Source organism: Arachis hypogaea, chromosome 20, assembly GCF_003086295.3.
Source record: "Arachis hypogaea cultivar Tifrunner chromosome 20, arahy.Tifrunner.gnm2.J5K5, whole genome shotgun sequence".
Lineage (NCBI taxonomy): Eukaryota > Viridiplantae > Streptophyta > Magnoliopsida > Fabales > Fabaceae > Arachis > Arachis hypogaea.
In genome coordinates, this window is record NC_092055.1 from 144,305,334 (window position 1) to 144,320,883 (window position 15,550).

The 15,550-nt window shown below is 34.6% G+C and overlaps 2 protein-coding genes and 1 non-coding gene across 3 annotated transcripts; 2 read left to right on the forward strand and 1 right to left on the reverse strand.

Moving 5' to 3' along the window:
- The first annotated feature begins 2,200 nt into the window (after positions 1–2,200).
- LOC112734960 (calmodulin-binding receptor kinase CaMRLK) lies at positions 2,201–5,343 on the forward strand. Its single transcript, XM_025784503.3, has 2 exons — positions 2,201–3,930; positions 4,307–5,343. Exons 1-2 carry the CDS (start codon positions 2,505–2,507, stop codon positions 4,933–4,935), a joined length of 2,055 nt encoding a protein of 684 aa, XP_025640288.1. The 5' UTR covers positions 2,201–2,504; the 3' UTR covers positions 4,936–5,343.
- Positions 5,344–10,732: 5,389 nt separating this feature from the next.
- LOC112734961 (nucleobase-ascorbate transporter 2) lies at positions 10,733–14,178 on the forward strand. Its single transcript, XM_025784504.3, has 13 exons — positions 10,733–11,109; positions 11,204–11,301; positions 11,514–11,690; positions 11,850–11,950; positions 12,065–12,140; positions 12,254–12,313; positions 12,443–12,627; positions 12,731–12,827; positions 12,945–13,090; positions 13,170–13,261; positions 13,348–13,425; positions 13,510–13,670; positions 13,755–14,178. The coding sequence occupies exons 1-13, from the start codon at positions 11,019–11,021 to the stop codon at positions 13,965–13,967; spliced, it is 1,575 nt and encodes a 524-aa protein (XP_025640289.1). The 5' UTR covers positions 10,733–11,018; the 3' UTR covers positions 13,968–14,178.
- A 383-nt stretch (positions 14,179–14,561) lies between these two features.
- On the reverse strand, positions 14,562–14,634 carry TRNAK-CUU (transfer RNA lysine (anticodon CUU)). The gene has a single exon. It is a non-coding gene; the product is annotated as a tRNA-Lys (tRNA).
- Positions 14,635–15,550: the final 916 nt, after the last annotated feature.

A 15,550-nucleotide genomic window follows, 5' to 3' on the forward strand; every position in this document is an offset into this window, starting at 1 on the left:
TTGTGCGCCGTAACAACCCCTGCTCGCCACTTTTGCCACAAGTGAGAGACACACGGATTTGTGATTATTGATTAATCAACTTTAAGGTGGGAATGTAGGTATTTATATTAATTTAAGTAACCCAAATCTATGTTATGTTAGGCTAATATATGCAAAATCTGAGTTGTCATTCCCTTGGGTAATGGGTATTTTGCTTTCAATATGCAAGGTTTAGGTAAGAAGTGCGATAAACCTATCTAGTTAATGTTCCCTCCAAAACGATTCCATTCCCAATAAATAAAGATCTATGTAAATATCACAAGTAATGTTTAATAGTAAGTTATACTATATTTTTGAAATTATTTAAACCACTTGACATTCATTTGGTATCACTTATACTATATTTTTGAGTAAGTTAATAGTAAGTTAAGTCTTAATTAAAATAAGCACAAAGATAAGATAAGGAATAAGATATCAAGGGCAAAAGAAAGAAACCAAGAACACGTGGGAGAGCAGGCATGTTTTGGCTACAAGCATCTGGAATTTGTGGAACAAACTACTTGCCAACTTCCAAATTCATGAATGTTACTTCGAACCACTTTGGATGCATTCATTTTGGGCTCATCTTAGTTTGATTTATGTACCATTGGCATGTAATTTGTCATTTTTCTAAACAGTATATGTACTCTTGATTCATGCGAAATTTCCATCGTGTTTCTTTCCAACACTCTTTTTTTATTTTTAATTTGGACCCGTCATTATTTTATTTTAAAATGGCTAAAATTTGTGGCGGGCATGCTAACATAGTGTAACATGCACTTTTCCCGGGCTTTGCACTTATAAGGGAGAGTTTTGGTCGAGTGACAAGAAAATTAACCTTTGTTTTTACTTTAAGACAAAAATTTACAAAATGTAATAATAAATCAATCAATTACATGGGTAACGTTTGGCTATTGAACAGAGTGAGGAAAAAGAGGGGGGGACCAAAAAGACTTTTGTGAAGAGTGAAAACTCAGGTGCAGTCGTTTAGACGTAAAGTTGATACTTGAGAGCCATTAAATGATTTGACTGATTTGACTAAATTTTTATTTAACGGCTCTCATGTATCAATTTCACGTGAAGTCAATTTCACCTGCATTTTTACCTTTGTGAAGTGACGAGGACTTATTAAAAGTTAAGTGGAAGACTTAGCATAATAATAAGTCTAGGTCTTTTGTAATTTAGTATTACTAATTTTTGCATGTGATTTGTTATTCCACAGGCAACTAAAACCGAGAAGAATGTACAAATTGTGCTCGACTCTTCATCACATTTCCCAATCTTATTATGTATTGTTTATGTTTATTACTCAACCATTGCAATCAATCAATTTTGTTATTTGTTTGTATCTTATAGTATGTCGCTATAGCCAAATAAATTCCAAATTTCCAATAGACTTGGTTTGTCAAAAAGTAAATGAATAATGCTCTGAAATTAAACTATACAATGATGTCAATTGCTTATTAGACACGTTCAACCTATTTCGTTCTTCATTCTTCAATTTGTGCAGATGCTCCAGGTTTGATTCAGCCGAAAAAGTAGACTCTCTGAGCAAGTTGATTTACATATATTGGTGTAGAATCATTGGGTTTATAGGTGTACATTATCTTAGAATCTGTGTTACTATATTTATATGTCGTAAAAATAATTTCGATTTTTAACTCCAAAGAGGAGTATTATTGTAGTCTATCTGATCTCATGAACTCTGCAACTTGCTAAAATTTGTAGTCAATTTGCATCACGTGTTAAGAGTATGTATGCTGCTTAAACTGTACTACTAGTTTGAATAGTCATGTTTGCTAAAATTGAATAGTCTTATTTTCTATGTTCGTTATAATAATTATTTTAAAACTTGAATAGTTTTGACATGTTAGCAAAATAGCATCGAAGTCGATGATAGTAACATAAAAAGCTACACAGAAATTCTTATTTTCAAAATTACCATAAAGAAAACTCTTAAAATTGTGGCACAGAGGAGAAGCTCAATTTGATTCAGAGGAAGGAAGACTTGGTAAGATGAGATATTTTTTTACTTGCTAGATGTATGTATATCATGTTGACGGTAATTTAAGAACATGGTGATAATGTTTGTAGGCACTGAATGTGTTGTCAACTCGTAATTGGACAATTCATTGCATGACTGAAATTTTTGCATAAAACGGTAAAACCCCATCTATTTGAAGCACCATCAAATTAAATCTACCGTATTTACCATTAAGGACCATAATTAATATATATAATGTTAGTCAGAGGGACCTTCTTCCACTGAACACAAGAAAACAGACATTGTTCCGCAGCAGCTTTAATTTGGCCTCGTGTAAAATCTCAAAAATAATTTTTATTTTATTTCTCCAAAAAAAAAAAGAAAAAAAGAAAAAATCGCAATCATCGCATTAGCCAGCGGGTAGTGAAATAATTTGTGGATTTGAACTTCAAGTTGGAGAGTGAAGAGAGAGCGCCCCCGCCCCGTAACCCTCATTTGTTTCATGTTCTCTCCTCTCCCACCTGCCACGGTAACAACAACACTAGAACTAGAGCTCATGAAGCCCCTCTGCAGATTCTTAATAGTAGCCATGGCGGTGTTTTCTGTGGTGGAATCTTCCAAATCTATATCTTCATGCAACACCGGCAGCAGTAGCGTAGAGCAGAGGCTGGTAGCAAAGGCTTTCAAGTCTGTATCCGGCTTCAACTCTTCCTCCTCCTGGTTCCGAAAAGGAGTATTACTTTCCAACTGTTCATCCCAATCTCATGTCATCAGCATAAACCTTCCATCCAAGAATCTCACCGGAACCATCTCCTGGGGTTATCTCATCAACATCTCAAACCTCCAGCTTCTTGATCTCTCAGGGAATTCCTTACAAGGCCGTGTCCCAACTTGGTTATGGTCAACCTCATCCTTACGTCACCTAAACCTCTCCAACAACAGGTTTGGAGGTAGCGTCGTCTTCACTACCACCGCCGTCATTCAAACGCTCAACCTCTCCCACAACAGGTTCACCAATTGGGTGGTCCAACACCATCCATATCAACGCTACTCTTCCTTCTTCCCAAACCTTAAAATCCTTGACCTCTCTCACAACCACTTAAGGACACCCCTCCCTTCAGGCTTCACCAACCTCACCAACCTTCAATACCTTGACTTATCAAACAACAACCTCACCGGAACTTTCCCTTCCGATTTTCCTCCACTCAACAACCTCCACTTCCTAAACATCTCTTTCAACCGCTTCAACTCAACCGTTAGCCTCAACAAGTTCAACAAATTCGGCAAAGCCGCCTTTATCCACGCTGGCAAGAATTTCACCTACACCGCCACTACTCCAACTCACAGCAACAACCATTCCGCAACTACCACCCCAGCCTCACAAGTCATTCACACAAGATACAAACACAAACACAAACACAAGACACACATTATTATCGCGGTTTCGTGTGCTTCTTCCTTAGCGGTTATTTTTATCATTTGGGCGCTACTACGCATTGCTAGGAAGAAGAAGAAGGAGCGTTGCAAGATTAAGAAATGGGCAATATCGAAAGCGGAGGACATGATGAGCGGCGTGATGGTGGAGAAATCAGGGCCGTTCGAGTTCGAGACTGAGTCAGGGTCCACGTGGGTGGCTGATCTGAAGGAACCATGTTCTGCGGCCGTGGTGATGTTCGAGAAGCCGTTGATGAGCCTGACCTTCAGGGACCTCATCGCTGCCACGTCACACTTCGGGAAGGAGTCACTCCTGGCGGAAGGCAGGTGTGGACCCCTCTACAGGGCTGTACTCCCCGGCGATCTCCACGTGGCAATCAAGGTACTGGAATACGCCAGGGACGTTGATCCTCGTGACTCCATTGCAATGTTCGTTGACCTCTCAAAGCTCAAGCACCCAAATTTGTTGCCCCTCTCTGGTTACTGCATTGCAGGTACCATCACCGTACCCAATACTGATACCACATACAGTGTCTTTCATGTTTCAAAGTTTTTTTATTCTCTCAATTAATGTGCTTCACGGGCTTTAAATTTTCTAGTGTCCTCCCCACTGCTCCATAACATGTTCTGTCGCCATTTCCTGCGTTTACAATATTAAAATCTATCATCATTCGCTATGATTGCCTCTGGATTCTGGAAATTCGCGCGCCCTCTTTTTTAGTTTCCTATAAAATTAAATAAAATTAACTGCATGTCTCTAACCTAGGAGATGTCACTCTCACTCAACTTGAGAAATTTGAAGGCATCAATACGAGCGTGATTAGTATTTTATTAGTTTATTGAATATGTGGTGTGGTTTTGATTTTGAAGGTAAGGAGAAGCTGGTACTGTACGAGTTTATGGCAAACGGCGATTTGGGGAGGTGGCTACACGAGCTTCCAACGGGGGACACCAACGTGGAGGACTGGACACGCGACACGTGGGAGATTCAAAACGGCGTCGTTGAGGGGTCATCAGAGAAAATGGGGTGGCTAACACGTCACCGTATTGCGGTTGGGATAGCGCGTGGACTAGCTTACCTTCACCACGCGGGTTCCAAACCCGTCGTGCACGGCCACCTCGTTACCTCCAACATTCTACTCGCCGACGATTTCGAGCCACGAATATCGGATTTCGGGCTGCGGGGAGAACCGAATCCGAATTGCGGGACGGAGGGTGACGTGTACTGCTTCGGGATGGTGCTGATGGAGATGTTGACAGGGAAGGGAGGGACGGAGGAAACGGTGAGCGCGGTGAGGAAGGCGGTGAGGGAAGGGGAGGGGGTTAGGGTTCTGGAGGAGAGGCTGCTAGTGGGCGGTGAGTGGGAGAGTGAGATGGTGGAGAGCCTCCGAGTGGCGTACCTTTGCACAGCTGAGTCGCCTTCCAAGAGGCCCACTATGAGGCAGGTTTTGGGCTTGCTCAAAGACATTAGTCCAAACCAACCACTCACCCCGAGTTGACTCGTCTTTTCTTTTTCTTACTTTTGGATTCCACGGTTGACCCGGGATTCGGAATGTGAAAAGAGAAAGTCTAGGGAGCCAATGACGTAAGCGTACAATGTGAACAATGAAGGTTTAGAAAGTATTAGAGATATCATTATTAGTGTTACGTTATCCTGTCAGGTTACGCTTTTGGGATGAGTGGTTTCAGAACATGGTATAAGAATTTCAAATGTGGAAGGTCAAAAGTTCGAACCTTGGTGAACCCAAAATTAACTTTTTATAACATGAGATGTTTAAACCAAAGATTTAGCCCATTGTACATATTGTACAATTAAGCCATTGGCTCTCTAGCACTACTCATGTGAAAATGTTATTATTGTTGCCAATATTTATTATTGATATAATGAATTCAATTATTATTATAAATGTAGAGGCCATTCTTTCAAAATGAAAAAGAAAAAATAGTTGGAAAGGAGTCAAGGACAAAAAGGTGGACAGGATGAAGCCATGAAAGGGAGTATTTTCTTGGGTGCGCATACGGCGGCAGAGAATCCCACTGAGAGGTTCCTTATATTGTTGATTCGTTCTCTTTCTTAATTTTGTTTACCATCATATGGTAGCAGGTAGGTTAGCACCACCTGTCCACCAGGGTGGCTACTCACATTCGCACATACTTTTTATACGATGGAGATTTTTTTGGTTCCCATACTAATTTTATCTAATTTACTTAAAAATAAAATTAGAGTAAAATGAGATCTATTTTTTTTTTTTAATTTCATGAATAACATTTAAGCACTATAAAAAAGACCTTGTGTAAAATTGGCTACTCATGTTTAGGGATAACAATCAAGATTCGTAAAATAAACATGAGTATTCTATGATAAAAATACTTGAATATTAAAGTTTTTAAGGTGATTATCCAATACTACAATACGTTTACTCTTAAAATTGTTTGTCTACTTTATTTAATATTTGAGAATTTGATATTTATTATTAATTTTATATATAATATTTGTAGAATATTAAGTTTATTTATTTTAATTATAATAAAATTAACGTAATTTTATTGAAACGAATCACTTTTATGGGAATCCCTTAGAACTTTTCTTTTTGGAAAATAAAAATGAGAAAGAATATTTCTCTATTATAGAGAATAGAAATAGAAATGGATGAGGAGAAATTTCATAATGGTGAGCGGGAAGTGAAGCCTATATTAGCATTCCTACTTCGTATCTATCCTATATACGAAGGATGGTGTTAAAGTAGATATTCTTTTTTTATTGATCATCAAAAGCTCAATTAACACTATCTTTATTTAATAAGGAATCCATAACTTTTTACTCTTCTTCCGACGTTGGATGATGAAAGGCATATAGATGCTTGACGATGCAATTTCCTTTAATAAGAGGATGCATGAGAGGATACATATCTATATATGAGGCAAAATAAAAGGAGGATATCGAACTTTTCCATTTGTTGATTTTATTCGGATTTTAAATCAAATAAAAAAATATTAATTAAAATTACGATAAAAAATAGAATAAAATATATTTTTTGTCCATAAAATATGGTAGAAGTTTTAAAAATACTCTTAAATTTTATTTTGTTTCAATTCTGTCCCATAATAAGTTTTCGATTTGCATTAACTATATTCCTGGCCGCTTAGGACCAAATCAATAACAATTTCATAATAACAACCATCAACACAAGCAAATCAAACATAACTTTTATGTATTTTTGTTGGATTGGTCTTAAATTTTTTGAAAACTTAACTATCGAAAATACAAATCGAAAATTTTTGGGACAAAATTGAAATAAAATAAAATTTAAGAATATTTTTAAAATTTTTACTAAACTTCAAAAATAAAAAATATATTTTATCCAGAAAAAATAGGATCCACTTTATTTTTTGGTAAAAGAGAAAGTTGGATGAAAATGGGAGAATCTCGCCTAACTTTGGTGAATAATATACCCAATTTTAATGTGGTTTTTATTATTTTTGGAATTTTAAAAAATTGATTTGAGTTAAAAATCCGGTTTATTGCGTTGTGGAATTGTTTATGTTTGGCAAAGAATATCATATGCAGCAAGTTACGTAGGAAAAGTAAGAGATATATATAGAGAAAAGTTAGTTGTAGAGGAGACAGAAACAGGTAGCTGCTATGTATTGCGGGTTACGTGTTTGCTTGCTTTATTTACTCAAACTCTCAAAGGGACCATGTGCCTTATCATGTGGTTAAAGCGTGCAATAAAATTCGGTCCATTGTACATTAGCATGTTTTCTGAGGAGAGGTTATCTAAGTTGCTTCGAGTGATTTCTGTTCAAGGTAGCAAACTATCAAAAGTATAAATGGAAGAGTCATGCTGTTTTGGATGTATATTGTGAGAATGGAATAAGACCAACAACAATATTACCCAACCAATAAATATTATTATTTTAAATTAATAATAATTTATATTTAAATTTATAAGAATTTGCACAAAAAAAATATAATTTATATTTATCAAAATTAAATGAAAATTCACGTAAAATTGACTGTACATGAGTTTTTATCATTAAATTAATATAATTTTTTTTAATCAAATAGAGAGACTCGAACTCACAATCTCTAGATGAGTATAAGGAGACTATGCGGTTTGAATTATAGTTTGTTGGCATTAAATTAATATAATTTATATTTATAAAAGATAATTTAATATTTATACTGCTCAATAATCAAAATTACTAAAAATTACTAATCCAAAAAATTTCTCTTCTAATCATTCGATGGCTTTCGTACAAAATTCCATAAAATTGGCACGGATGCAATAGCTAACTCGTATATAAACTTGACTATTAATTTCGAAGGGTTTTCTTTTATTTATACAAGTGAATTTTCATACTTGTATAGTTGTATTATGATGGGATTCAAGTCAAACTATTTTGACCTTTGCTCCAATCAAATGAGATGGTTTCACAATGTCAATACCACACCTAGAAATTTACTAATCTGGACCAATAATAATCTTGTTTTTCTGTCTGTACCAGTTTGCACTATTATATACAGTAGTATCTTAAAACATTTATTATAACAAAACCTAGTAGAATTCTGTTAAATGCTCTTGATCACTCATTAATGTGTCTACTACATATATACCATATACGTAAGACTATCAGTAATTTAACGGCGAGTTGCTTTAAGTAATTAATCTAACTTTGATAAATCATCAATAATAGATCAAGACATGTACTTGATAATGTTTGTGTTCTCTCTCCTCGGATCTCTCTCTCTCGTAGTCTCGTGTCATAGGCAAGATCAATGCATATTGTGATATCACGTCAATGTAGTGTGAGAATTGATGAAGCTACTGATTCTTGGAAGAGTTCCCAATCAAAACGTGATCAATTAAATTAAATAAAAAGGGCCAAGTTAAAGATCTGAACATACATGTGGATCGGATCCATGTATGGTAAATTGGTGACCTTCTTTTAATAAAATCACCCTTTTATTTGTGGCCTTTATATTTTTCCGTTTCTTATATTAGGCCCAAAGAGAAAGTCATATGCAATAATTTCTTCTTTTTTGTCTTGATGTTTACGCCAACGTGACGAAGCAGAGGAGTCCCCTTCCCAGTTCCCACACAATTTTATTCAAAGAATACAATCCAAGATCCTAATTATTACAATTTTCTGGGACCAGTTCATATCTTATAATATACACTAGTTTCTTGAACAATTCATATTCATTATCACTAACATTTTCAGCATTAAGAAAAGTAGGTTTACATTTTACAGTATTCATAACTGTATGATGATAGATTAGTAAAGTGAGGTTCAATTTCGATATATATATATGGTTCTTTTGCTTTTTGCTTTATACATACACAGATGTTTCCAAACATGACACACAATCTGACTTCTTACTTTACAATCTTATTTCTTTTTTCTTTTACTAAAAAAACTCCATCATCTTGCTGTGAAATTGATAGGATAATTGAGCTGATTCCGAGTAAATTAAAGTAAGTGGCACAAAGACGGTGGTACCTGCATGCATGCAACTTGGAATCTAATTGGTTATTCGATTCACAAACTCAAATGTGAGTTGTAAATATATGCCATCCCTTCCACATTAAATTTTGTGCCACTGAGCAAGCTTTAGAATTCAGTATACGGGACCATGACAGGATTGACGAACCCACTACGTTGTGTTCTCCAAAATCCATCCATCAATGCATCGGTATATACTGCAATTCACACATTTTTGGGCCTATGGACAATAGTGTGGGCCTGCCAAGTTATCGTAGTTGGGCCTGAATGTAGCAACAATTCAAATTGAATCAATTTTCGAAGGAGTGGACTAGGGTCCATGGGGAAATAAAATATGCAATTTCCCTTTTTGGTTACTTCGTTCCATTGTGACTAGATTCAGCGTCATGAAAGTTAAGGTGCGAAAGCGAAAGTATAGGGTGACATGGATCCCCCCTATCCTGTTACTGTAGGGTATCACAAGTCAAATATGAAAGATCATGTATCCCTTGCCTTTGATAAGTCAACATAAATTAAATATGCTCATGTAATCTTACGGTTTTGTTTATAAATTGCACAAAGCTAGCACTTACTTTTTGTTAATTAATAATAATTTATAATAAAAATTATCATCGTATAAAGATATTTTATTTTAACTATTAAATGATAGATTTTAGGATTTAATTTTTATATGCTATAAAAATATTATTTTTATTTAAATTTTAAAGTGTGACAAAATAAATAAATCTCACTTTTTAAACTAAAATCATGGTAAAAAAGATGTTTTTGACAATTTTTATTAGAGTAGTTGCCAAAATTTATTGTTTGGATATACTTAAGTAACAGTCATCCGCTCCTCCGAGTTAAGTAAGAGTGACTTGGTTTGGTTGGTTGGATATACGTAGGATTTGTGCTTTTAGAGGTAACTTAATTAGGAGTATCATTTTGCGTCTTTTTTTTTTTTTCTTTATTTACATAAAGGAGCCCTACTGTACTATTTTTTTGAACCACTTTTAAAGTTTTAATAATCTGACATGGAAACGCACTATAGTGCAAGATGGACCATGATAATGATTCCTCGCTCATCAAATTTTGTATTATCTTCCTCTAAAAGTATTTGTGAACGCAGACTTTTTCTTTTGTTCAAGGAATGCTATGAATATTCTTGTAACATTCCAAGTTTTATTATTTCCTTAATTATCATTTTACTTGTGGCGTTATATGTTTTACTAACTCTGCTAAAAATTCATGCTTACCATAAATCCAATGTGAATCTAGAATATACACATTATAATTGATTTCTTTTGCTTCTCCTAACACAAGTACACAACTTGGTCTTCTAGGCTTTAATTTTATAGTGTAATGCTTATATGGCATGTTCCATTATTATCAATTAGTTACATAAAGGGATTGTTTGGACAAATTGTCTTGAATTTGGATATTAGAGATTTGTGCTCGGAGAAGCATCTATAATAATACTATACATTATAGCACATAAATTGATATGCCTAATAATCTAATAAGAATTTTTTTTTTTCCACATTTTTAACCTCACATGGAAACTCACCACTTAGCATTTTTTGTCATTAATATCCTTTTATGACGAACACACTTTAGTACTCACATTTAATGAAATAAAATAAAATAAAGAAAGAATATCGTTGTAAAGTGTAAAGTTTAATGGGAACAGTGAAGCAACGGTAACATTTGAGTTCAGTTTTTTGGAAGTTCCTTAAGGGGCATAATAGGAATAAAGGAAATTTAACGGAACCCTTTGATATAAATAGTGTTGTTCCTTAATAAATGAAAAAAGCACACCTTGGAAAGTTAGAACCGCTAACAACAAAATCGAACTGAGTTAGTGCTTAGTGTTAGTGGGCAGCAAGAGACCAATTTTCTTCTTCTCTTGCTCTCTTTTTCACTTTCACAATTGACTCCATTAGTTTCTGCCAGAATTTTCGGTCTTGTTCATTCACATTCACCAAGTGCTTTCTTCTTTTCAATCTGAGAGGATCAGAGCAAAGCCTCTGTGTTTTTCATGCTTCATAAGGATTAGTTGGATTTTGAAGGTTTTGCAAAAGTGGGGCGGTGATCAATGGCGGCTACTAAGGTAGAAGATATAAGCTACCCACCAATGGACCAACTTCAGGGCTTAGAGTACTGTATAGACTCAAATCCATCTTGGGGTATATCTCTATATCTATGTCTATGTCTTCTTCTCTCACATTCAGCTGCATTCTTTGGTTTTTCAAGTTTCTCAGTGTTTATGTGTGTAAACAGTGGAGACAATAGCTCTGGGATTTCAGCATTACATCCTGGCCTTGGGAACTGCTGTCATGATTCCTACATTGCTGGTTCCTTTGATGGGTGGAACTGATGTAAGCCTTTTCAAACTTGTTCATTTCATGGAATTCTTTCACATAGTATGCAAATCAAGGAAAAACCCTTCCTTTAATAAAATGTGATCTGCTAAATGTGGTAGGTGGGTCCCTCTCCATCCCAGTGAAAGGGACTAATGGAGGGTCCTGAAAAAATGAAAATGGCCTTACACTGGGTGATAGTCATAGATATTGTCTTATATGGTTTGCAGGGTGATAAAGTGAGGGTCGTACAAACCCTGCTATTTGTTGAAGGAATTAATACGCTTGTCCAGACACTCTTTGGAACCCGCTTGCCGACAGTGATCGGAGGTTCATATGCATTCATGGTCCCCATCATGTCCATCATTCATGATCCATCTCTGGCAATGATACAGGACCCTGAATTGGTTAGTGTTATTTTCTTTAACAATTCTATTTTGTTGTCTGCTCTCAACTTTGTCATAGTTAATGTTCTTAACAGAACCATAACTTTGTTAGTTGATTGGTAGGCAAACTTGAGTCAGATTAGTGGAATTCTATGTAATTGCTTTTCCATTTGTTTGTAGAGATTTCTTAGCACAATGAGAGCAGTCCAAGGTGCACTAATAGTAGCATCAAGCATACAAATAATTTTGGGTTTTAGTCAAATATGGGCCATTTGTTCCAGGTATGCTCAGTTTTTTTATTTTGTTGAAATGCATGTTACACTTTTTGAAGTCAAAGAGAGAAACTTGGATTGGAGAATTTGCCAAATAATTATTGTGCTTTACTTTGCATTCAGGTTTTTCAGTCCACTTGGAATGGTTCCAGTAATTGCATTAGTTGGTTTTGGACTATTTGACAGAGGGTTCCTTGTGGTACATATAACACCAGCCCCACTTACTGCATTATTAATAGTGAAATTTACAATTATTTTCTCATCACTAATATGGTTTAGTATACTATTCTGAATATGAATCATTTGTGTTAGGTTGGGAGCTGCGTTGAAATTGGAATTCCCATGCTAATACTGTTTATAGCCTTATCTCAGGTACAATTCAAAAGTAGGCAATAATGGATTAGGATTCTCTTGTGTCTATCTTTCTTAAGGCATATAATTTTCTGTCAAAACAAGCATGATAATATCACAATCCAATAGTTTTGAATGTGTTTTATGCAGTATTTGAAGAATTTTCAGATAAGACAAGTACCACTATTGGAGCGATTTGCTCTACTCATAGCAACCACAGTTATATGGGCATATGCAGTACTCTTAACAGCCGGAGGCGCATACAAAAACCGCCCGGAGATAACTCAACGTAGCTGCAGAACAGACAGGGCTAATCTCATTTCTACTGCTCCATGGTTTGTAGTTGGACCACAAAGATCCTTCTAGTTGAACATTTTTGCAGTGTATAGCAATTATTGTGTGGAGAATTGCCATTGACTTTTGCACATTTGGCAACAGGATCAAGATTCCATACCCTCTTCAGTGGGGTGCTCCTACATTTGATGCTGGTCATGCTTTTGGAATGATGGCTGCTGTTCTTGTCTCGTTAGTTGAGGTGACATATATAGAAAACCAATGATGTTGTATGATACATATAGCCAACTCTATTTAGCAAACAAAGTGCTTTAGTTTGTTACATTGATGATGATGAATGATCTATATCTTTTGACAGTCAACCGGGGCATACAAGGCTGCGTCTCGTCTAGCAAGTGCCACACCCCCTCCTGCTCATGTTCTGAGCCGTGGTATTGGTTGGCAGGGAATTGGAATCTTGCTGAGTGGCCTTTTTGGAACATTGTCTGGTTCAACGGTATCTGTGTAAGTGTTGTTCTTCATATGTCTGTAACTATGGCATTTTTTTGGGACAAGAAGGCTAATCCTTTTGGGATTGTGACAGAGAGAATGTGGGGCTTCTAGGAAGCAATCGAATTGGTAGCCGAAGGGTCATTCAAGTTTCAGCGGGCTTTATGATATTCTTCTCAATGTTAGGTGAGTGTAGCACTTGGAAAACTAAACCTATGGATTCACTCAAGCTAGTTCTCACATAAATGAAATGTATCGGTTTTTCTTTTCAGGAAAATTTGGAGCTTTGTTTGCATCCATACCATTCCCCATTTTCGCTGCTGTATACTGTGTCTTGTTTGGTCTTGTGGGTTAGTACTACTACCATTTCGCCTTTTCTTTTACTTGATTTGTCACTTTGTTTCCTTATGAGGATTTGCTATTCTCTTTTTCAGCTTCTGTGGGGCTATCATTTTTGCAATTCACCAACATGAACTCAATGAGGAACCTCTTCATTACTGGTGTTGCCCTCTACTTAGGTCTGTCTATTCCTGAGTACTTTAGAGAATACACCATCATGGCACATCGTGGCCCTGCTCATACAAGAGCTGGATGGGTAAGTGTACTTAAGTTCTTGAATGTTTCTTGTTTATCCATTATTTCCTAAAGCAAGAAATCATTTGTTTGTTTGTTTTTGCAGTTCAATGATTTCCTTAATACTATCTTCTTTTCTTCCCCAACTGTTGCATTGATTGTTGCTGTTTTCTTGGACAACACTCTTGACTACAAGGATAGTGCCAAGGATAGAGGAATGCCATGGTGGGCAAAGTTTAGAACATTTAAAGGAGATAGCCGTAACGAAGAGTTCTACACCCTCCCTTTCAATCTCAACCGGTTCTTCCCTCCATCCTAGAGAAAAATACTATGATAGAGATATGTTAGAGGAAAGGAAAATCATCATTTCCAGATAAGCTTGCATCTTATGATGATCAGTGCGAGAGAGAGAGAGAGTCAACATGTAACTTAAGGTGGCAGAAAGTGTTCTTCTGCTACCTCTCTTTATTTTTCACATGTCATATATTGAATTGGTTTATTTTTCATATAATAGAACAGTTATTTGTTCACCTTCCCATTTTTCTGGATTTTTTAATTCATTTCACTCTGATTTATCTTTGGTATATTGATTCTTTCAGTTCTTTGGATTCATAAGATGACAGTATTATAAACATAAAGGTATTAAGGGGTTATGGCTTTAATTACACACAGAAGCTAATATATATATATGTCATATATAAAAGTTATACCAAGTTATTATACAATGAATCTAAGTCAGATTACTTTTTATAAGTGTGCTATGTCAACAATTTTGAATAGATGATAATTTTGTAATTTTATAATATAACATAATAATAATAACAAAAATTTAATCATCTTAATCAATTAACTTTAATATATATCAATAGACAATTAAAGTAAAAAGAAATGGTTTAAAAATTCACAAATAATACGCCCACCGTGGGGCTCGAACCCACGACCACAAGGTTAAGAGCCTTGCGCTCTACCAACTGAGCTAGACGGGCTTGATAATTCAAATAACATAGTTATTTTTATTCACTTAAAAGGTCACAAATTCGAGTATCTATCTCTCTAATAAAAAAAAATATTTATATTAAAACTCTGCTAATAATTTTTAGTTACAAATACATAGTGTGGAGTTCAGCTATTTAAGCTTTGACACAACATTTACTTACATACTAGATATACATTTAAATATATCATGATTAATAAAATTTATTTATAATTTTATACTATATTTTTTGTATTTTTTTATTCTAAAAAATATTTGCACCATCAAGACAACAAATGAAGAGGATGAATTTATCAGTCTAAAATCAATTATATTAGATGATTTAGTTGACACTTAATCATCTCAAATTAGTTAAATTAGATTTAGACTCACGCAATGAATAAAATAGATATACATTGTATAAAATATATAAATTAATTTAAAATTTAATAATTATGAAATTAAAACTTTATACATAAGTTGGACTTTAAGTAAAATTGTGAAAATACCAAATCCAAATTTATTTATTTGATTTCATATTATTATCTTTATTTTTATTCTTATAAGACTACTTTTATTTATTTTTATATTATATTTAAATACTATAGTATAAATATAAAACTATTAAATAAAATATAATTTTGAATATAATGTTTCAATAGTTGAAATTAACATTCAATTTTTTAATTTTATTTTTTATAACTCACGACTACCATGTATTTCCAACAATATTACAACTAAATGATATTAAAAAATATAAATAGTTGGAAGGAAAAAAAAAGTGATATATGCACGATATAACTAATGTATACAATTACACTGAAAAATGAAAAAAAACAAAAAAAATGTAAAAGACATGATATATAATTGAAATTAACATTTAATTTTTTTAATTTTATTTTTCATAACTCATGATAATACCATGTATT